This window comes from Engraulis encrasicolus, chromosome 16 (assembly GCF_034702125.1).
Source record: "Engraulis encrasicolus isolate BLACKSEA-1 chromosome 16, IST_EnEncr_1.0, whole genome shotgun sequence".
NCBI classification, from domain to species: Eukaryota; Metazoa; Chordata; class Actinopteri; order Clupeiformes; family Engraulidae; genus Engraulis; species Engraulis encrasicolus.
The window spans coordinates 1,747,571-1,772,054 of NC_085872.1; the positions used below are offsets into that span (position 1 = coordinate 1,747,571).

The 24,484-nt window shown below is 42.0% G+C and overlaps 1 protein-coding gene across 2 annotated transcripts in view; it reads right to left on the reverse strand.

Annotated features, from left to right (window-relative positions):
* lrba (LPS-responsive vesicle trafficking, beach and anchor containing) overlaps nt 1-24,484 on the reverse strand; it is a 211,804-nt gene that overhangs the window by 34,888 nt on the left and 152,432 nt on the right. For both annotated transcript variants that reach the window (XM_063218225.1, XM_063218224.1), the window contains exons 44-47: nt 17,841-17,981; nt 16,468-16,587; nt 11,150-11,302; nt 836-1,003 (exon numbers count right to left, since the gene is read on the reverse strand). In XM_063218225.1, the coding sequence (XP_063074295.1) occupies nt 836-1,003; nt 11,150-11,302; nt 16,468-16,587; nt 17,841-17,981 (582 nt within the window). The remainder of the gene's footprint in view (nt 1-835; nt 1,004-11,149; nt 11,303-16,467; nt 16,588-17,840; nt 17,982-24,484) is intronic.

Consider the following 24,484-nt stretch of genomic DNA (forward strand, 5'->3'; position numbering starts at 1 on the left):
TGTAGGGGCAGTTGTGTAAAAGAGGCGGAGAAAGGCAGAGGGCATGAGGTGAAGGCCAGAGTAAGAGATTGGGAAGGAAAGGGTGGTTAAGTGGAAGGTGTGAACAGACAGAGGTGGGCAGTAATGCATCTGCACGCAGTGTGGAGACCTCAGCACATCTGGATGAGGACAACCCAACGGGCTCCATCAATCAGAGAAGCTCTGCGTCCCCTTCCCCCCACTTCAGTCTAGCCGCCAAGCATGAAGAGCAGATGAACAACCCCCCTGAGGGTGCTCCAGTCTTATCCACAATGCTACAAGGACTTGTAAATGTCATGGGTTACAGACACTTTCATGAAAGCAAATCTGTGAATAGTCCAAAAATATAGTTTTATCCATTTCCGTTTGGCCAAATGTGAGATATGCCGTAGACACCGCTCTGTGATTTTTAATCACCCTCTTCTCACGAACCAGTAGGAAGGTCACACCATCATTAACAGTACAAAATCTCCAAAGGGCTTTCAGGATGAAGGTCATGCATCTCTGTCGAAGTGGGTCTCTGTACTCTGTGATTTGTCGTCGTAGAAGTAGCACATCAATGTTGAGTGTTAGTCAGCAGTCAGGGAACCGTGTCTGTGTGACAATACGTAATTCACGTCGTCTTTCTTGAGGCTCAGCGACCCTCTCAACTCTGAGTGGATAGATGTGTCCTCATGTGAATAGCTGACAGTTGTTATAATCTGCAGCTTTGAATGCATGTAAAATCAGTGATCAAATGGTTATGGATGTCATGTAACAGACATCTTATCAGTGCTGGTTATACAGTGTGTGTGAGTGGTGATGGAATGGTACACACCTCTCTCAGCATCGGGTCGCTGATGGAGCTGAGGTTGACTGTGCCTTCGTACGTCAAGTAGTAGAAGACATTAAGCGCGCGCAAAGCCTCCGGGCCCTGCTGCTTGTAGCCAAAGATGAGGTCAATCCAATGATGCAGCTGGCAGGACACAAACTCACTCTCCAAAGCCTAAAATATGAAAGAAAAAACACATATTCATCTGCAAAGAAAGAGTTATATCTTTATTCAGAACTTCATGTATAACTGGACACACACTTGCTGAATAACTGTAATAACAGAAGGACAAGGATAATCTACGAGTCTAGACATGAGACTTTGGATATATTATCGTTTTACAGACACGGAAAAAATGCTCAACATAAACTATGCAAGGATTGTATTGTATTTCATGTTTTCTTCATCACTGATCTAGCCACTCAGCCTTATGAGTGGAAAAACATGGAGTGCACTTCTAGTCTGATGGACTCGATGAGGCTGAAGCTACAAGCTGTTTCCCCCTTCATTAGCTGGCAGAGCACGCAGCGTGTTTATGGATTCTCATAAAAGCAGCAATTGTGTTCATTTGCACAAAGATGTGCCACACAAAGGCTTTAAACGTGTCCAAATGAGAATGTGACGCACTCTTGATTGTCATTGCTGCCTTGTGTCACATTATGCTCTGACAGACATTAAGCTGTGCACTTAAACAGCCATTTATATCATTTAAATGTTTACGGTGTGCGCTGGGACATCACTCATTCAAATGTGCCCTTCTGACAGCTAATTTCAGTTTAATTCTCTGTTGTACTCTTAATTAGAGTGTACCATTGGTGCATGAGGAGACGCAACGAGAAAATGGTGACATTTCCACATGCAAGCAAACACAAGGTGGTCCAATGCATTCTGCCATAAAGGATTTTATGAAAAGCAGCACAATATCAATAAAAAAACACCTAAATGTCAAGGCCAAAAGGGAGCACTTGCACAAATGTGTCATGAAGGATCTTCAGTTACAGTTCTGCAGAGAATCACTTTCCACAGAGCAGAGTTAATAGTTTGTAGTGTTTATGATGATTATAACAGGGCTCATTTAGAACACTTCTCTCCACCTCTCCCCAACGGGATTGTATAGTTGTGGAGAATGAATCCAAATGAGTAGCCGAAAAGTGATAGCTTAAGAGTTTTTCATAACCATCATTAATGACTGCATTTGTTCTGTGTCCTTCACAACAATGAAGAATACAATAAAATGACATAATTGAACCAGGAAGGACTGGGGGAAATGCAATGGCCATCAAAATTACATAAAGTAACATGAAAAAGGATGTCTCTTGAGGCAAGCTCTGCCCAGCCATATTGTCTGCCAACGTCCTTCTCCTTGTGTGCATGTGTCAAAAACCTTTATAAGAGGATACATATCTATTGAAATACACAGACGAAATGAGAGACTGTTTTTTCTCCTTGTCCCTAAAATGGATAAAGGCTCTGTACTACAGATGGGGGAGGGATACCCCTCACTTCATAACTTGGCAGCATTGACCTTTCGGCACTCCCTCGCTCCCTGGTTTTGAAAAGTAATGCCGAGGCTGATGGCCATTTAATGTATGGCGGCATCGCATGTCAATCAGCATGTGAAAACAAAACGAGGCCGTGTTATTGAAGACCTACGTACATCCCTCTGGAGAAGCGCCTCTATGTTAATGAGATGGAGGAAGGAGCCAGGCTTCTCTGGAGTGACTACCCGAAAGGCTAAGGAGGAAGTGATTCCAGCAGTGTCACTTTAAAATATGTCTCTCCTACAGTAGGGCTGGGCGGTATACCATTAAAAAAACGTGATAAAGGTTTTCACCTACACAAGGTTCACTTTTGATGAGAGAAAGTTTTTATTCCAAAAAAGTGAATAGAAATAGAAATGGAGATTCATTAAAATTCAGGATTTTATCTCATTTTTAAATTTAATTTCAGCCTTTTCTTCAGAAACATTGAGATGTGGGGGAAAATCACCGCTTATGAAAAAAAAATCGTGCAGAGAACCGTGATATTAATTTTCATCAAGAAAACCGTGATAAGCATTTTTTCCAGAACCACCCAGCCCTAGTCTCTCCTGTGAGCAGGACTGGGGTGATCATGTATACACGCAGCAGGAGCTGCACACATGCAGTGTAATTTAAAGGTGTAATTTAAGGTACTGAAGAGACAATCCATTTGCATGGGAGATATAACAGCACACACATGGAGGACAGCAGCAATAGAGCAGCATTGGAGCGATGTTGAGACATTCCGTTCTTGGCCTTACATTATTGTGAACTCTACTGTTTTAGGAGTACTAGAATGGACAATTTGGTGTTTGCATGTACTATACTATTGAGATTCTTTGCAATGTGCCCGTTGAATACAGTCCTCATGAAAAGGATCTCCATGTAAAGTGGGTTATTGATATACCAATTAGATGAGGTTGTCTGTGGCACTGCACTCCACTGGGACAGCTCTTGCAATTAATGAATAATTTACTTCAGCTGTGTGCAAATTATATGAGGAGGAGGAGGAGGGGCCTTTGGCTTTTCATTGCTTATTTGTGTCCATGTATGTGGGCTGGCTGCACCCTTTGTTCAGACCACCTCAATGGCACTTCAATTCTCTGTGGGTGAGAAACTTGTATAGTTCTACTTCTTTGACTTGTAGTTAACTAGTAATGCTATTCAGAGATCCATTGGGGCATTATTTTTACTCTGATCAACATATCACAACTGACATTTAATTCAAACAGCATTTACTCTAGTGGCTTGTTATTCTTTAATGTTTGTAATAAATTCTGTTTTGTTGATTTTTTAAAAATATATATTTTAAAAAATCTGTTTATCTGCTAGTTTAGCTGAGCTACACCTTTATCAAGATGATGTCGGGTCCTGGAACAAGGCAGAGGAGGCAAGGTAGGCTAAAAGGTTGTCTTTCAAATCCGCTGCATGCAACAGGATGGTACTGCAACCAATCAGTGCAACAAATTGCCACAAAGGATGCATTTTATAATTCGCTGGTCTTCGGAACATCAAGTCAAAAGCCCTTTGGATTGCCCCTAGTAGTTGCAGTGTTTGTGGAACTCAAAATCCTGTCCAACCACTGAATACTACCACCACCACCACCACCACCACCTCTCAGATGTCTGCAGAGCACTCAGGGCTTAAGGACATCTTGCTCAGCTGGAGAGTGCACTTGAGATGCTGTTAGAGGTGATTACAATGGATGACTGCCATCATTACACTCTCACTTAAAACTCTGGAGGGGGAAGGAGGGGGAGTTGACAGGTTCTTTGGATGAGAGGTCGGAAACAGTAGCAAGTGTTAACCTGTGGGTAGAAAGGAGCCCACTAACTGAAACAGGTGTGAATAGAATAATAGAATAGGAAGACACTGTTATACAGGGAGGACCTTGACGCTTCAGAAAATCACACGTTAAGTCAAATCACTAAATGAACAGCAAATCCCATAGAGGGTGTGGTACTTTTGATAGGTGAACTGGATTATTTTACTTTATTAGAAAAAAAGAGGATAGGTTAAGCCTCACTCTAACGGCTATAGTGGATGACATCATCAGCTTGAACATTCTACCATTAATTTCAATGGGAGGAAAAACAGGGAAATGCGGGGAAATCCCTCTGGTGAACCAACACCCAGAGATCTGTTCAAGCCAGACGTTTTGACGTTAGAACACTGTGAATGCTGCGGCCTTTCAAACATATGAATGGAGATGGATAATGGAGATGGATAATGGAGATCGCCATTGACAAAGGTGAAAGTGAAAATGTCAAATAATAATAAACTGTCGGAGAAGAATAACTATGCTTGCCATCAGCCTTTGCTTGCCTGCAATCACAATCAATCACACCAAATAAAATTATCTAGTCATACAAAGGCAACTGAAGGTTCTAAAACCTGAAATATCAGACTTTAGACTTTATAGTGCAGGACTACAAAATACTGCAAAGAAATCCGAGTTAACACTGTAATTGTTTATGTGTGATTTAAAGAGATAAATTACATGATCCAGTGCCTTCCAGCGTTAAAGTACCACCTTGATATGAGTTCAGATGACCTCTAAAATCAGGAACTTGGTGAAGTGCAGATGAGGTAGTGGTGGCAGTAAATTAACAAGCTCCTGAAGTCTAAGCAGACGTAGATATTTTGAGGTCAGTGGGTTTCTGTGATTGATGGCCTGAACATATTGCCCTTGTCAGACTCTGGTTTGAAATGTAGGGGAGAGGAGAGGAGGGAGAGGACAAGGATAAGAGGCATCTTGCCATGTACATTAAGTCATTTTATTCACAGAGCATGCTTGAGTGGACATCTTGAAATAGAGGCAAAGTCACCTACTCCCAACAAAAGAAGCACAACACACAGTAAGAACCAACTTGTCTTTCTAGAGGGAGGGTAGGAAAATACCTATTTTCTGAAAGGCCTCCCTATAATGTACTGAGTCTCATCAACGGCCATTCTCCGGCATCTACGGAACTGCTATGGATCTGGCATGGCTTCATGGGCTTCATGGGATATGCACGAGGGGACGCCACAAAACGAGTGAGAGAACATGAGGCGCAATAGATCAGCACATCTCTCATTCCTCCATGACATCACGAAGGAGGAGGATGTGCGCAGCAGAAGAGAAGTTGTTGAGATCGTAAAACACAGCACCCATGCAGTATACATGTCTACCCCTGCCCATGACAATACCCCTGCAGAGAGCAGGCCAGACACTGAACAGACACCATATAGATGCCTCGCCTGGCCTCCACCACTTATAGCTCCCAAAAGGCAAGACAGCCTCACTTTTACCGGTCTCAGAGGCGCACAATACTGTGGGAAGAGCACTGTAATGAGAAAAATAAATCATAGTTGGAATAATGATTCCAATATAACAGGAAAAAAGTGGCATCGTAGTGCAACATTATTTAAGATATGATAAATATGACTGTTCAGCATACTGCTTCTCCAAATAGAAGAACACCTCATAGAGACTGTAGCATTAACTGCAAAAAACAGACGGAAGCTACCAGAAAATAACAGAGATGATGCTTGAATGTAAATACTGACAACCTTTGACTTTCCTGTAGCTGGTGGTCCTCACTGAGGGCCCAGTAGGCTGGTCTTCATGTGTGGGAAAACACAGGCTCTCACAGGAACGCATTGCACTTACCACCTGCAGTCAATCTCTCCCATCTGCCTTGTCAAAACTTCTCAGACATCTCCAAGAATACAAACTCTACTTTGATTCATGGGTGATAACAAAAACAAACATGGCATTCTCTCTCTCTCCTTCCTGAACTTTACTCGCATGTCAGTGGAAGATAATGGTCTCCATTGCTGAATATTCCAGGGCACTCAGAGTAAAGTGTGAGGAAGCTGTCAGCATATTAAGCTGATAAACTTCAGCATTGAGTCCTGACAAGGGGAGGGTTATGAGCCTGGTTGAAGAACGGGACTGTGCTGATCATGAAGTGGCACATGTCTGTCAGCAGGGCTGGCTCATGTTTATCCCCTCTGGTTGTGGGGTGACAGCTGGAAGGCAGCTGGATCAAAAGATCAAATGTATAAGCACTGTAATACCTATTTATATTGGATGGGAAGAACTAATCTATCTGTGAAAATGCATTTGAACTAGATACATTTGTGAATTCATTGCAAATTACAGAAATATACTTACGGTCAATTACATTTCTTGCATGTTAATGCATGTATGATATTTCACAGATTTGCTTTTCACTTTCAGATGTTGGTCTTTCTTTTATATCTATGGCACTTTGAATTACCCCCATGTGTGCTATCAAAACAAACTTCTCTCTATGAGAAGCCAACCTAAGGGAATATCTTTAATCAAAAGGTCTGTCATGTCTTTTGCCATGGGAGGATGGTACCACATAACTTTTATTGGCCTCGCTGACTTTCAAGTCTCTTTCTTTCACTCCTGTTCTCTTTTCATTCCTTACCTCCTCCCCTGTCCATTTTCTACTGTACACTACACTCCACTGTAGGGATTCTTTTGTCTACCCCTTCAAAATTTCCCACTGTCCACTTTTTATTTGCACTGACAATGCACTGAGTTTTGCTATTCAATATATGTGCTCTTTTTCCCAATTCTACCTTTCTAGTCTGTTGTGCAGTATAGTTGACTGGTTATTTGTGCCAGGCCGGTGTTAGTGTTATGCCCTCTGATTGTAAATGAAGGACCAATTAAAGTACTTGCTAGTCATCCACAACAGAAGGCAAATAGTGTAATATGTCAATTTTAATTTTGAAATATTCTTGGCAGAACTATTCAAATATCAAATGTGACGTGTTTTTGGATGTCAACATTCATTTGCTTTGTGATGGCAGAGGCACAAGACACATTATTGTGATTTCTGTTCCCACTTGCTGTCAGTAGCCTGCTAGCTGTACGTCTATTCAAGGCCTAGAGTCACCTGCTGTTCCGATAATCACGACCAGATCTTGAGCTCGGCTGAGCAAGAGAATTAGTCATATATTCTGGAATGTTCCTGAAGAAATGACAGTGCCCAGAGCCAGCTTGTTATCTGGTGAGGGGGATCATGTTCTTAACCTTTCTCTCGACCTCACGGTAAAAACAACAATCAGCCGTGATCTCAGAGTGGCGTGACATCGCCAGCCAGGAAGAGAGGGGGTTGTTATAGTAGAGGAGTGGAGGTGCTTTTTTCAACAAGAGTCTGTTTAAAATCCTCCCCTAATCCCACACATATCCCCTACCAATGGATTTACAAGGACAGTAATGAAAGCCAATGCCGGACAACACCTACTTAACCAAGGACTCAAGCTGATATAATATTTGATATTAAATATTTTATATTAGTTGATATGTAATATACACCCAGAATGTGCATATTTGCTCAAAATGATGACATTTTAAGAAAATAATATTCATACCATCAGCAGTACAGTCTCTCATGTACTTGAAATGTATTTATGCAGCACATGTGATGTATTGCCTTGAATAGATGTCAGTGTTCACTGGCCATCTTGTGCACACAGGCACATGGCGCAAAACTGTCACTTTTGGCCGGTGCCACCATTTTTACTGCTGGGATTTTAATGTCTGTCACAGATTGTGGTTTAATTAGCTGTTAATCATCTGTAGGACATAAAGGCTGGGACAGACTTGGCACACTCTCCCTCTCTCCCCTTCGACTGCCCGTGTCCATTAGCGACAGATGAGCTAAAGGCCCAAGCAGGTCATTAACCACTCACAGTGCTATCAGTGTGCTTCTGTGGGCCAGAGCTCTCATTACAAATTTACCCCATTGTACTAGGGGGTGCCCAGCTGACACGTCCTAATGCCAGTCATCTGTCACCCAGGAGTGCCGACACGCCCTACGCTCCAGAGAGAGGAGAGGGACTAATGAGGGGCTCCCCCACCTCCCCATCCCCATCCCCCTCCCCCACCCCCACCAGCACAGAGGAGCAGCCCAGCTGCCTGCACAGTGCTGGAATCTACAGCTTGGACAAAGTTCATAAATGCAATTACTGTTTAATTTAATTGATTCTTCCGAGATCCTAAACAGTTAAGCATATTGTGGGTCATAACGTTGTGACGATATTGTATTGAACCGAGAAATTGTGATATGCAGCCATGATACTTCAGTTTATCGTGATGCACGAAGGCAGTATTGTGATATGCCCTTTCAAAGTTCTATTACCCTTCAGTCCAGAAAACAACCACATGACATGATGTGATGGTGCATCCATCAAATAATCATCATTACTATTTTTAAACTAAAAAAAAGATATCAACCTATTCTTGTAACCTATTCTATCTATAAACCATCATGTTTTTGTTATTCATAGTTCTATTTTATTGTGTTGGAAAATGTGAACAAAGCAAATTAATACATTTAAAAAATATTCTTAAAAAGAATTTTAAAATCATGGGGTTTATCGAACCTTAGGTCAAAAATCGTGATATGAACCAAATCGTTAGTTGAGTATAATTACAGCCCTAGTAGACAATCTATGACAATTACAGACGTAATGTCATGGGACAGTTAGAGGACAGTTTTAAGTTCAGGGTGAGGCTTTTGTCTAAATGCTTTCAAGTCTAAATGAAACCGCTACTGTTACATCACCTAAAACAAACCAAAAAATCCTCCTAAACTAAAGCCCATATCTTTAGCGCATTACAAACGCATTTATAACAAATCATAATGTGCATTATAATTACTTACAACGTATTATAACTACACTCAAAATCCTTCATGATGCTTTACATGAACAGTTATGAATAACCATGAATCTAGCTTATAATGCTTTATAAATCCAAGGGTGTCACGAGTACTCATGACTGGTTATAAACTACAGTCTGCCTGATGGGGCTTATAGCACATCATGAGTATCTATACCCCTCTATGCACAGACCTGGATGACAAACTGTCATAAGGGCTCATACGATGCTATAATGTTCCATGTGAGATCATAAGTCATCAAAGTGTGCTCTAAGTAAAGTGAAGTTCATATGGATGCATCTATAATGCACATCATAATGTACTGTAAGCCCCATCAGGCAGCCAGTAGTTTATATCCGGTCACGAGCACTCACAATACCCTTGGATTTATAAAGCATTATAAGCTTTAAGATTCATGGTTATTCATTACTGTTAACATAACAGTATAACATAACAGTATTATAATGTGCATTATAATTTGTTATAAATGCGCTCATAATGCGCTATAGATATGGGCTTCATAGAAAGTGTTACCAAAGATATTTTTCTTTTGCTTCTGTCAACCTGTTTATTTTAAATGAGAAATGTTGGGACTCAATAGCTTTTAGATACTAAGCACTGAGCAGCCCTCTGCATCATCCCAGTATGTATAAAACATTCTTAACTTTCAGTATCCTTATCAAACTCATGTGCTTCCTCAGAGATGTTCAGTGCCAGCGTTGAATAGTTATTGTAACATACTCCCATCTAGATGGAGCTTCAAATACAACAAGCGCACACAATCTGTCCAAACCTATGAAAATACTGCAGGGAAAACGTGTCCGAGACGTTGTATAATATTACAGACACATAATGTCACCTCTGCTTACTGTCTGCAGGTTCAATCCATCAAGATGGTCTAATGCAAACAGTAAGAGGAGTAACTGGAGACGGGGATGGAAATGCACATTACATGATGTTGCAACATGCATTTGTGTGTTCTAATGCATCTGCAATAACAAAGAAAGACCCATGATTTGGATTATGTAAAACAGACACAGTTAGATCTCCACTTAACGCCGACCACAAAGACCGCATGTCAAATAAAAACATCACAAAGACATCTTCCTCTACTTTGTTGAACATTTTGACAAATAAGAGACCAATCAGTGTTTAGAACGCCGTCCCTAGTGTAGGATTTTGGAGACACGGGGAAAACACTTGGCCAAACAGAATGGTTCATCCGATTGAGTACAGCAGCATATGACTGGCAGACTGAAGTGAGAGCTCAGCTGGCCTTTATATTTAAGCGGTGTTGGTTATATGTCAGTGCAGAGACTCCATGCGGATACTGGCAGAGTTCCACCCAAGGCAGTGTCATATCCAGGGTCGCTGAAGGCTTTGACTGGGCCCCCGGGGTAAAATAATCTGAAAAGGCCCCCCTCTCAATATACAGGTACATACAATGTAATGAGGACCCACTTTGAGCCCCCCTCTCTCCCTGGGCCCGGGACAACTGACCCCCCCCGTCAGCTTCCCTGGTCATATCCCTTCAGCTGGGCCACTGCTGCAGCAGACGTGTCAGACAGATGCACCACTGGCTGCTAATTAATGCTATAGGCTCCAGTGGGCAGCCACACTACTGTAGTGTTTGCAATTACAACATGGGTAATACATCACCCAGCCAGTGCCGCACATACAGTAGAGGGAGGGCAAAAAACATAGGAAGCTATTGAGGAAGCTCAAAGAAAAAAAAGAAACATGCAACGAAGAGAGACATTGTAGCCAAAATCAAGTAGATTTCATATGACGACATGCTGCAGTGAGATGAAATCATCTTCATCCGTGTGCAATATACTGGGAATTGTTTTCTACATTTTATTTTATGGAAATCAGATAATTGATGGAAGGCATTGCAGTACCATCTATATAAATTATGAACAAGAAAAGTAAAGTAAAGTATATAATTCCCTTTCGTGTGTGTGTGTGTGTGTGTGTGTGTGTGTGTGTGTGTGTGTGTGTGTGTGTGTGAGAGAGAGAGAGATAGAGAGAGTGTGAGTGTGAGTGTGAGTGTTGGGGAGAGAGAGAGAGAGAGAGAGATAGAGAAACTGGGGGTAGAGGTATGGAGGGCATACCAGTCGGTTGATGCGCACAAACTCCTCAGGGTCCTTGGCCCATGGCGGCAGCTCCACATCTGACACCACAGTCCCTTCGTCCATCACCCCCAGGTTGTAGCTATTGGAGTTGACAAACATCTCAGGTAGATAGTAAAATTCTGGAATCAACTCCTAAAATGAGGAGACAGGGAGAGTTGGGAAAGGGGGATTTGGGAAAAGGGAGAGATGTGTTATGGAATCCGTCTTACCATTTTAACAGTGGAATTGATGCCCAAGTTTTTAATTGCGTAGTATGATTGAATGATGATGATAGGAATGTTTAGTAGAATTTCCAGGAATTCAATATATATAACAATCATACACCCTACAAACAGACGTAGGACTACTATATTGCTCACACACACACTGGCCTTTGCATCACTATAGCACTTTAAACCTTCCCCTCTTCCCACCATGTGCTCACTCACTATTGCCCGCCCACCACCACCACCACCACCGCACGCACGCACGCACGCACGCACGCACGCACGCACGCACGCACCTATGCGCAGTGCAGGTGAATAACTAATTTCACTGCACGTTGTATGTATACTTGTAAACTCCTTGTATACTTGCATCCAAGTCATATCACCTATCCTATGATGACACCCAATTTACCAGTATTTTCACATCATCTTGATAAACTTTTTTTATCTGACATTACTACTGGACTGGTAAGCACTTCTGTTAATGACAGGTTAGCTCACTAAACAGTGAGCGCCTACAAAAGAAATCTCACTAGGGCCATTTTCCGATAATATGTACGCTGTGTAAAATAAAACCCTTCTTCACAGAGATAAGTGTTGCTTTGAGGCATAGGGTTGTGGAATTAGAGTGCAGGATTGTCAATGAGCTTACACTTAATTATCCAAGCAATGTTTCTGGCTGAGCCATGTGGTAGAAAAAAATGGCTAATAATTAAATAAGAGCAAAGGAGTTCTTTTTATCTGTGTGTGTGTGTGTGTGTGTGTGTGTGTGTGTGTGTGTGTGTGTGTGTGTGTGTGTGTGTGTGTGTGTGTGTGTGTGTGTATGCAATTTAAAGCTATCCCATTACTCACTGAAATTGCACTTTAGACACTTCATTTGCTCAATGCCGTGAAATGTCTGTCTGATAAAAATCATGGGAAGCATATGTAAACGGATATGCACATAGTTATAGTCTTACACATACTGAAAGATCTGAAGGCACTTTTATACGATTAAAGGGCCTACTCTCTATATAAAGACTACGTATATAGAAATGTATTTGCCAATCCAGCAATCTAACAACAACGATTCAGTCAACAATTCTGTTATTCACTGCTACAGTACATAAGCTGCAGAATTTAGTTAAAATAAAAAAACTAATAATTAATAATGACAAAAGGTACAAAGAAGACAAAGAGGACTGGCTGAGAATTGTTAAGGGCAGTCAGAGCCGATGTTAGGGTAAGTTGAGGCCCCAGGTAAACATTCACAACAAATCGCCACTACTGTATAATGTCTTAGCTGTTATTCACCATCTAAGCTTGGGGGCCTCAAGCAGCTGTCTGCCTAGCCTGGTGACAAGATGCCCCTCTGAGGACAGTATATGCCATGGAGGAATTGATGCACAGAATAAAGACGGGCTCAAACTACTGGTCGATTCTTGGCTGAAAACCCCAATTACGACAATCGGTGGAATGTTGCCCCTCCAGGACCATCGCAAGAAATTGTCGGGTAAGTCCTTTCCTTCGTCATGTGCGACGTTTTAAGATAGACTTTTGTTGGTTCAAAGAGTCACCACCGCAAATCGTAGATATCAAACATGTTTGGTACTTACAACTCGAAACAGGATGTCTTTTTTATGACAAACATTACACAAGGCGTTTGGAATAGATACGTATATGGTAACTGGAACATACTTCACCACACCTTTCAATAGAATTCTAATCGGATCAGAAGAATATATTCAGATTGGGGTGTTCATACTGTGTGTAAAACTTTTATTCTGATTGAGTGGTTATTCCATTTGTAATCAAATTAAAAACATCAATGTAAACAACTTATGAGATACAAGGATGATTTGAGAGGAAATATGCAATGCCCATTATCAGAACATGTTTATAATCACAAACATTTAATGGTTTGGTAACTGGAGAGTATATCTTCCACTAGTTGCTGTTCAGCAATAATTTAGACAAGACTTGGTCTTATTACCTGAAATAGATGCTCAAGCTCCATTTGAAAATTTGATATCATCTTATGTGCTTCTGGTTGTGACAATGAGAAAACCGTACATCCTGCAAACTAATATGACGAGTATCCCGATATATACCAGAAGTCAGTCATCCAGACCATGGGAATGCAACCTTTAACTGTGAATAACCAAGATGATAAAGGCTTACCTCCAACTCCAACTGCTGGTAGTTAGTTAAGATTTATCGGCTGGACAGTTTGTAGGCAAGGTTTATTTTGAATTAGTGATGTCTCTGAAGCATTCATGGAGCTAAATATGCCATTTTTCCTGATTCATAGCATCATATCTTTTCTACATTTAAATGGGTGGGAACTGTTTGTGGTAAACACAAGAGTATGTGGTGGTTCATGTTAAGAAAAGGGCTGAAGAGGGATTTGTGCTGTTCATGGGTTGATCAACAGCATGTACTAAAAAGATGGCCATGCCCAACAAGCACACTGCAGCACAGACAGTGGCTAATTAAGAGAACAAACAAGCAGCAGAGACTTTAAAACCAACCCCCTCTCTTCCTCTGCCTCTTCCTCTCCCCCTCCCATCTAAAAAAAGAGAGGTCAGGATTTTATGATGCCACATGGTTCCCCAGGTTCAAACGCCCGGTCTGGCATAAATTTGGATTCGGGAATTGAGAACCCCAGGGCCACTTAAAAGGCACGGGGAACTAACAGGGGACTGAGTCTGGGATATGGGGTTGCTGTGAGGTGCAATGGCTCCTGAGTGGCTGGTCAGAGGGCAAAACCTGTGATCCACAATCCTGTTCTGCCATGGGTCAATGATATTATGGCCCCCCTCATGCCCTTTACGGAGTGCCCAACATATTTAAACACGCTCCACATATTCACATAGCATGGCGCTTTTCAGATGATATGTTGGGCATTTGTATATATTAATGGGTACATATGCGGTATACACACATCACATAGACGTAATAAGCAACCTGTGCTCCATTTATCTGTGGAAAATGCCTTTATAAATACCTGCCGTTGTGAAGCTTCTGTGGTCACGTCGACAGGTATTTCAGCAGTTATAAAACCGTTTTTTACCTTGTTTAACACTGTATGACCTTGAGGAAAAAAGTTTAAAAACTCTTACTCTAACTTACTTTACTCTTACGGTCAAAAATGGCATCAAAAAGCATCACAGTACTCTTTCACTAACTGGGTACGGAATAGATCTCACACTACATACTTGAGAGAACATCATCCTCTGCACTATGGCAATCAACGTGTTAGGAAGAGGGATCAGAATCAGGAAGTGGGCTGTAGTGAGCCGCTGGTGTCCTGAGAGGAGAGGTGGCAGTCCTGCTGATCCACCATGACAGGCTCAGATTGGGAAAGGGCCAAACATCTCAGAGGGCTTCTGCAATCAACCATTGCCTGTAATTCGAGCCATATGTTACAAAGCATCGTCTCGATGCAATCAAGCTCCCAGGGAAGTCCCCGCACACAAGAGCTGCCGAACAACTACACCCCACCTCTCCTCGCCTCACCTCGGCAGTGCAGACCACAGCGCGGCTGGGCCGTGCTAATGAATATTTTAAGAGGCCTGGACACTTGTTAAAGAGGAAGGGGTGAATGTTTCTATGGGCCCATGGGATGAGCGAGTGGAAAGTGGAGTAAAGGAGAAAGGGTTCAAGGCAAGGTCACTGTCCAAAGCATGGGGAGTTTGGCTCCCATCAGCGCAGTAGAGAGGGGCAATGATTAGAGGATTTGTGTGGCTGTGGACTAAGAAATTAAGGTTAAGGTTAGGAGAGGGCTGATCATGTGACACGCGTTTTTAATCAAATGAAAATTCAGATTCAAACCATGTAAACATGAATCTGTGCACACACACAAGTGTAGGCAGCTGTGGCTCTCTCATTTGGGCAGGCAGGGCAGAGCACCAGCCATTTCTCCTCTAAGAAAAGTAGATCCATTCAGAAATTGTAGATGAAATATTTATGGCAACTTCAACCACATTGGGAATCGTATAACACTGTGTGGGGCCTTGTGACGAACTTTGTCAGTGGAATTATGTTTTATTTTTGCCGCAATTTACATCCAGTGTACCTGCTCACCATTAGAATCTACGGAAGGGCACCGACATGCCGATCTTAATCTGTCCTCGCTGAGCCGCCCCTTTCTATAACTCTCGTGCTTTACAAAACTGGAAGCCTGCACAATTTCCCTACAAACATGCTTGAGAAATTGGAATAATGAAACGGATAAATGACACAATAGCTCTGTAGCCTGATGACGAAGGTTATATGTAAGAATTTACCAAAGTTGTTCTAGCTAGTTGCTAGCCGTCCTAGCTATTTAGAATGAATACAAGTCTAGCTTAGCAATAGCAGTAGCAATAGGATTTATATATATGCAATAAGCCACGGGAGGCTGTGGGTTTGTGTTCGATTTATAACGGGCAAGGGAAGTAACACGAATTATAAATTAAATTGCCTCGCATCGTTCAGTTCAGGAAGTGGTTGGTTACTACAGCAACACCACTGGGCGTGTGTGCGTTCATTGCGCTGCCAGACACAAACTTTACTACAAGAACTCAATGAGGCAAGATGTATCAACTTAAACCATTGCATCTAAGTTGATAACGAGAATCGTATGCAGTTTGTTAGGGAGTCGGCAGCAAGAGCACGTCCTTGTACTATTTCTGGTTGAGGTGCAAAGATCCAATGGGACGGATGCCATAGGCTAGTAGTCATATCTCCCACAGCAGGCTTGTATGTGGACAAAATGGCCTTTAAATCTCCAAAATAGGTGTTATAGCAACTTCTGATCATAATGAAACTGACATAAATGGACTCATCAATAGCCCTGAAATTGACACCAAGACTGTGAAAATGTGATCATTATTAGTAGATATATGGGTTCAGTAGCTATACTGGCCAGGGTGAGAAAGCGTCCCCAAGAGGAGGGGCATAATGGCGTCAGAAAATTCGAAACCCATCATTTTTCAGTAGTAGGACCCCAAATAATGCAAATGAAGCAAAAACAAACAAAAAACTGTTTTAACACAAAAATCCTGCGGAATGAGTTTTCATACTTGACTAAAGGTGTGGCTGCCACACCAACTCCAGAATGACGTCTACCTTAACATCAGACGTGTCTCTCTGGCAATTTCTCCAGGCCCTGGATACTGACGAGAAAGTCCGGTCCGCATGGTCAAACTTCCCCCCTTGGAAGTTCAGGAAAAATGTTGTGAATGGTTCCTAGAGGTGAAAAGCCAGAAAGCATTAGTGAGAGAACGGTTTGGCATACCGGGTGTTGTGACGCCTTCCATACTCATATTGATCACACTCAATTTGTCCTGCTACATTTTCACTGAATCAGAACAAACATTTATTATAATTAATTAGTTATAATTTACATAAAAGATTCACCCTGGATAGTGGTAATTGAATTGATTTTCTTCCTCAGCACAGTAATTCATAATCTTAAGATTTGCAAAATAGATTCACCTAAGGTAGTCGGCCAGTTGTTTGTAGTTCATTTTGATACACACAGAGACTTCTTCTACATAACAATAGACTGGAATAAAAATAACTAACAGAAGCCACCATTATCCCTGCACTATTCTTAAGCCCATACAAGAGTGTTATTAGTCTGTTTCTAATGACCTCTAATCTTGTTTGTCTAGATCAATAGCTCTTTTCAAAACAGCAGCATCCCACTGAGTACAATCATTAGTCTGAAAAAAAAAAACAAGCTGGAAACAGCCACTCTATCTAGGACCCCATTACAATAGACTGGCCAAATTGGGCAGGCTTGTGGTTTGAAAAGCGCAATATATTTGTGATCCTGCTTTGTTCCTGTCCATTGATGACTGGCAGTCCTTCCTCGCATCTGAATGACTGCTCATGTCGGGCCTGAATTAGAATAAGGCCCATAATGGCAGTGCTGGATCAATGCACCGCTCATGAGGGAGCTGTTGTTCAAGTTAAGCACTGCCCCAGTTCCAGCACAGAAGCATTCGTGATTTGTAGAACTAACTAAAATTCATTGCATCCGAGCCTAAGTTGTTTAAGCTTAACAAAAGCTTGCACTTAAGCAAGACAACATTTAACAGAAATCAAACGCATACTCTGTTTTTTGCAAAATAACACTGAATGTCGTCATACAGCTGCAAAGGGAAGGCAGAGGATGGTGTTCACTGGGCCTGCCACCATCACACAGATCAAGCCTACTGTATATTGGTGCTTGACATAAGTCAACCTGCTGTCAGTATGCTATAGTCCAATTCTAAACAACAATTAGTTGCCATGTCCTGTACTACAAATTGTGAAAATGTGTTTATTGCTATACCTAGACGATTGTTCTGTCTATTGCACAAACATTTTCATACATAAAGATGCTATGACTTCAAATCACAAAGCTCAGGATTTTTGATGCGAGACACCTAATTTATCAACAAGCAATATGTACGTTGAGTGAGTGTGGCTTTTGCAAAAGGGTGGTAACTTACGATGCGCAGCAACCACATCTGGGTGAAACTGGAGGTGGAGTAATGGGTTCCATAGTGGAATTTTGGGACCTGGTCATCCTCCCATGATTCATAGCGGTCAGAGAAGAAGGCAGCCCTCTTTGGATTTAGGGCTCCAATTGGCTAGAGAGAAGACATGACAGACAATGGAATGAATAGGTGTACGGTAAGTGTAATTGCCATCACAAGCTGACGTTAAATAGGATTGCTGAAATACACCTTACAAAGGCTAGAAGAAGGAAGCTCTGCCCTCCTCCATGCTGTGCTGTACACGCTACATGTTGTAGGCTAGCATCAGCTGAACAGCAGAGTAAAAGCCGACACGACCCACGACCCCACCCCTTCCCGCCTCTGACTGCTCCCCTATGAATATTGGATGATGTTTTTTGAAGATCAATCCATTCCAACAGTCTGCATTTTACTGCCCTGAAAAAGAGCCCCCTGCAGCTAATCTGTCTGGCAAAGAAGAATGGGTTGCCATGAAAGTGGCGGGGTGCATCAATAAGAGGCCGGGACACTTGGTTTCATAAATCTGTGAGTGATACTCAAGAGTACCATGCAGGAGCCAGGGAAATATCAGCATACCGCATGAATTTCCCATTGATCTCCTGAAACGTCAATACAGGCCATTATTTAAATACTCATTTATAAGGCTCAATTTTATCCAATTCAATTTTTATTATAAGACCAATGACTTCAAGCTACCCCTCCTCCATATCACAAAATGAGAACACAGAGAAATCCACACAATGAAGAAGAGAGAGAGAGAGAGAGAGAGAGACTGAGAGAGAGAGAGACTGAGAGAGAGAGAGAGAGAGAGAGAGAGAGAGAGAAAGATCGATGGTAATGGTATGATAGGCTGTTTTAAAATGAGAGCCGGCAGGAGAGCAATCAATAGCTTCGGTCTTGTATCATGGTGGTGCCACGAGAAGCTACATCCGAACTAACGCCCTTCTATTGATCCTGCAATGAGAATGAGTGTGTGCAGGCTTGCATGTGTGGGTGTGTGCGCGCTTGTGGTTGTGTGAAAGAGGGAGAGGGAGAGAGGGATGTATGGTTCATACCCAGCGGGCAGCTGACAATGACACATTACTGGTTTCTCACAGCAATGGTACTAGAAACACACCTTGAATTATACATCACACGATTAGACTGATTTATTGCCATAATAACACTGGCCTCATTAAAAAAGAAAAGGGAATGGTGTGTGTGTGTGTGTGTGTGTGTGTGTGTGTGTGTGTGTGTGTGTGTGCACCACTGCAAATTACTGCAAAGGACACACTGGTGAAGAGATGTGCAAAACACAATAGCCTGTTTTGGCAGTGCCGTACATCAGGGTCGTCCCTGGAAGGCTTGTAGTCTTGTGATGAAGCATGGGTGTGGGTGTGGGTGTGGGTGTGGGTGTGGGTGTGGGTGCGGGTGCGGGTGTGGGTGCGGGTATGCATGTGTGTGACTGATGAAGCAGAAGTAGCATATTGGCCTAATATGTTCTGGCACCGTGCACGAATATTTCTTTGATGACATGGGAAATAAATGAGCAGCCACAGTGCTTATAATTACAGCACAAAGACAAAATGGTGCGGGCGCACACACATGCACCATACAAACACAATCCACTTGTGTGGAAAAGATTTATGCAGGGTTGACTGACATACCGTACGCACATGCATCTTAAAAATACTCAAATATTTGTCCGAAAAAAAAAATAAGACAGGTAAATAATAATAAATAATAAATGCAGGTAAATAACTCTAAAGGCTTTAGGGCAGCGTGACTTAAAGTACCTTTACATTATCCTTTATTAAATGTATAATTATTATGATAATTATTATTAAATGTATAATATTGTCCTTTTATTATACTACATAATGGAAAACAATGCTGACATCAAGCTGAACTCTGCGAAGCGTATTTCATTTGACTGCACACATGGTTCAAACAGAAGTGGCTATCAGGTCCAGCTGAATGGAAATGTTTAAGTTTATTTTCTGTTAATATTATAATATAGAGCAAGAACAAGAGTGATTGAGACAGCGATCAATACTCAGTTAGCCTAGTCTCTCACCACTGACACAAGATTCCCATGTTGCTATAATGTATTGTCCACATGTGAGTATCGGAAAATATTTCCTGACAGTACGAACATAGGGTTTAGTTTCGTCCTTAGGGGAAATATTTTCCGATAGTCACGTGTGGACAATACATTATCCCACGTATTATACCGCCATCTGCCAATGTTACGAAATACAAACAGTTAACCGATAGTTTATAATAACAGGTTTATGGCCATTTCATAGCTTGGGCCAAGAAAAATAGTTTGTGAAACCCTCATGTATCAAAAGGTTACCAAGCAAAGGAATTCTTTTCTAGCTGTGTTACAGCCTTGCTGTGCCTGAAATTGGTTGTGGCCTCGGTTACTGTGCAACATTTAGCCAGCTAAACTGAGGTTCATTTCTGTCTAATCGGAGACGAGAGTCCAGAAACGTTTTAGGTAACCACTGCAATGCTGTAGCCTGACTGTCATTATCGGTTCTGCTTCAGGCTACAGCAGCTGCGCGGTGAACAGGTTGGTTGGCTGGAGTAGGGGCCTACCAACACACGCTTAAGTGATGTTGGTCATCTTATGGCTCATTCTTTTGAAACCTCCGCCTCAGGGAAGAGCAATAGAACAGGTACTCAGATCGGGGTTCCAAAACACAAAATCGGAGCAGTTCGGTGTACTCAGAGTTTGCCAAACATTAGAGTTTTGAGACATTTGTATTGTCCCCAACTGTTGCAATAGAACACATTTGAAAATTGTACCCCGAACTCCTCCCTTGATTCTACCAGATGCAGCTACGACGGATAAGTGTTTGGTATCATTTCAGTGTCTGCATAAAATAATAATAGATGTAATAAAAGATGTCACGACTGTGGTGGACGGTGACGATTGCTTTGTTGAAACTGCAACGACTGGGCATGGCTCACAAAAAATTATGCTTGTATTCATCGTCTTCCAGTTCAAATGATGTTGAGAGACCCTGAAATACCCTGTTGAGATGTTTGACTTACCCTTACTCTCTGTGTGGGAGGTGCATAGTCGCAAACCATTAACTACCCTACGATGTATGACCGATCTATTTGCGGAGTGATATGACATGAATTTGAAATGACAAAACTCATTGCCATTGGCAGAGGGCATTCAGAGGGCAGCGGGCAGGTATTGAAAAAAATCATGTCCGAACGTTGGGAAAGTCCATTGAAAGTGAATGGAAGCTCTCACAGCATTTCAAAAACCTAAAACCTCCACATATGACCATCCCCTGCTAAAAGAAATTCTAATGCCTGCTTCCACCAAGGACCAAATATATCATGTTATCTGTATTAATATAAAATAAGCGTTCATGACAAAAAAAAACAACAGGGGTTAATACTACAGGAACAGAAAAGCTCATACATTCATGTGGAACTCTCATGTCCACACACAGGCATACACATACACAAAGACATGCGCATACACATGCATATACATGCACACACACACTGACAGACACACACAGACAGACACAGAGACAGACACAGACAAACACACACACACACAGACACACACAGACAGACACAGAGACAGACACAGACAAACACAGACAGACAGACACAGAGACAAAAACAGAAAGACACACACACACACACGCACACACACAGACACACACAGACACACACACACACACACACACACACACACACACACACACACGCACACACACAGACACACACAGACACACACTCCAACATTATATTCACAGCAATTTTACCACTCAATGGCAAAGGTCTCAAATGACCGCTTTCTATCAATGCAAGGGGGTGGTAAACATAAGAGAGAAGTGGTGAGAGAGAAACGGAGAGAAACAAGGTGTGAATTATACAGTGGCCAGTCTTAACAGACAAGGCGTGCTGGCACGCTCCACTGGTCAGACATTGATATCGCTCGTGTCAACAGCCAGAATAAAACAGCTGTGATAAAGATTGCTGAGAGTTGCATGTTCACTCTTAAAAGAGAGAAGGGAATGAGGTGGGGGCTGACAAAAAAAGCTCTGTCCTCTCTCTCTCCCTCTTGCTCATTCTTCAGGCTGGGTCCTTTCCCTCGGGTGTAAAAGCTTGACTGAACACAGAGGCTGAACTGTCAAAACTGCACAGAGGGGGGGAGCAGAGATGGTGGGTTTGAAGAATAGGAGGAGGGCAAGGTTAACAATAACAGTGATTGTTGCCATGGTTTAACCTTCAAGGCAATAGCAATATCAGCTTCTGATATGCAAGCCCAGTAGAATGGGCTCTACAGAAATGCAACGCAGGACAGGCGTAAGTAACAATAACCAAAATGCCACACAAAGGACTTCCTAAAGGCTTGGTACATTTCTTTACAAATGACTGTACACACAGTATATGAGAAAATACCCTAAACTCTTGAAATAATAGTCATATTTTTTTTGAAAGTTGTGAAATAGTCTGTGAAGAATGTGTCTACTGGGGATCTCTGTGTTAAAATGTCTGTGCTTACTGCAACTGCAGAAGTGTACCCAGCCCCTATAGTAACCACCCAAACTCCATTTCTGTCCACTTCTGAAAGACACAGCTGAAAGACATAGTGTGTCTCATGAGTCAGTGCACTGATGTTTAGTGCATTCGGCACACAGTGCACTGAGGTCTGTAGTGAGTATTGTCATGGGAAAGTTTGGAACACTAATGTTGTGGCCTCACTGAAAGTGATGGACTAACTTAGCATTAGCTCACCAAAATGAGTTAGTACTGTTTGTATTTACACAGCTTATCATACCCTTATTTACAATTCCTTCACCTCAAATGGTAACTATGTCTCATACAATACTTGTCTTGATATGATGAAGAACATGGTGGCCGTTTAGTGCATGCGGTGTCCATCGGTCACATACTGCATTTTTGACCATTGTTAGGGCATCATCCGGGTACTTTCAGGGCACTGAATTTTCAGCACCACTGAGTGCAAATGGACACTGAGCCCGAAGTGACCAAGTGCGCAATTTGAGACATGCTAACAGAGTATAGGTTAAGTATAGAAATATTTGGACAACAACACAATTTTCATCCTTTTGGCTCTATACCCCACCACAATGGATTTGAAAAAAAACAAACATTTTTTTTTTACGAAACGTTTTACAAACGTCATGGGAAGAAAAGAGTATAGAGAAGGAAAATAACTGCTCATGATTCAAAACATACCACTGATTAGCATTCAATGCATAATCAGTTAATCATGGTGGTGGTAGTGTCAGTTTTCACGCACACAAAGACTCAGTAGGAAATCTACTAAAGTCTTATTACATAAGGACCATGTGTGGGCATCTATATCTGTCAATACAATGGGTTCCCTTTGAATTTGTTGATGATAATGACTAATGACAAAAGACGCAGGATGAATTCAAAAGTTTTTTGCGAAAGCTACCAGACCATGGCAAAAGAGTAGAATGCTATGCAATGCCTTGTCGATCACCTCACCTGAGTACGATTGAGCAAGCATTTCACTTGCTGGAGGGAAAAATGAAAGGAAAATACCTCAAGAATAAGCAGGAATTGAAGACTGTAACAGTAGAGGGCCCGCCATAGCTTCACCAGGGATAAAACCCAGTGCCTAATAGTGTCTCTGCATTTCAGATTTCAGACTGCAACTGACTAAAAAGTTTTTGACACTGAATATTAAAAAGTGAAAATTTGGAGTATTAATACTTGTCTGTCCAATTACTTTTTGTTCCTGAAAAAGTAGGAGGCACATATAGAAACTGTAAAATGAGAAAAGGTCGCACCATGCATAGGTTTCTTTATTACACAGACGCATTTCGCCGTTCTGCCTTTCTCAGTGTGCACACTTAGCGCTTTCAGGCCGACTGAGAACCGTGCTGGAGCCCGTTCCCACACCTAATCGCGAACCGGCCGTCGTGTTTACGCCACAGATATTTGCGTTCGCGAATTCGCAATGCGAACTGCAAAATACTAGGTTTCTCTCCGCAAACCGTGACTATAGCGTGGTCGTCAGCAGGTTCATCCGGGTAACGCAGTCACATGCGGGAAAAGTTCAGAGCTCGGTATGAACACGGGCGGTTCGCAGATAAGCACTTTAGTGCTGAACGTAACTGGTTCGGGCACCGACTCCAGCTCCGTTCTAGTCGGCCTGAAAGCCCTAACTGAGGAAGGCAGAACGCCGAAACGCGTCTGTGTAATAAAGAAACCTATGCATGGTGCGACCTTTTCTCATTTTTCAGTTTTACAATATTTTGGTCAGCACCCTTAAAAGGAAGAGAAAAACTGTTGGGTGACGCCTGCTCCAACCTTTATGAACATATAGAAACTGTGAAATCCCTACACAGTTGTGCAGATTTGTATGTAAATTCCTCATATTGAAACTGAAAATCTGCAGTTTCAGTACATCTTACATTGTTTCAAATCCATGGGGATGGTGCTTAGAACCAAAAAGAGGAAAATTGTGCCGATGTCCGAATATTTATGGGCCTAACTGTAGATCCCTCTGCAGATGTAATCTTCAATCCTTACTGAGAAAAGATGAGAGCAGTGAATGGCTGCTCAGGCTTGCATAAATATCGTGTAATGGAACCTTGAAA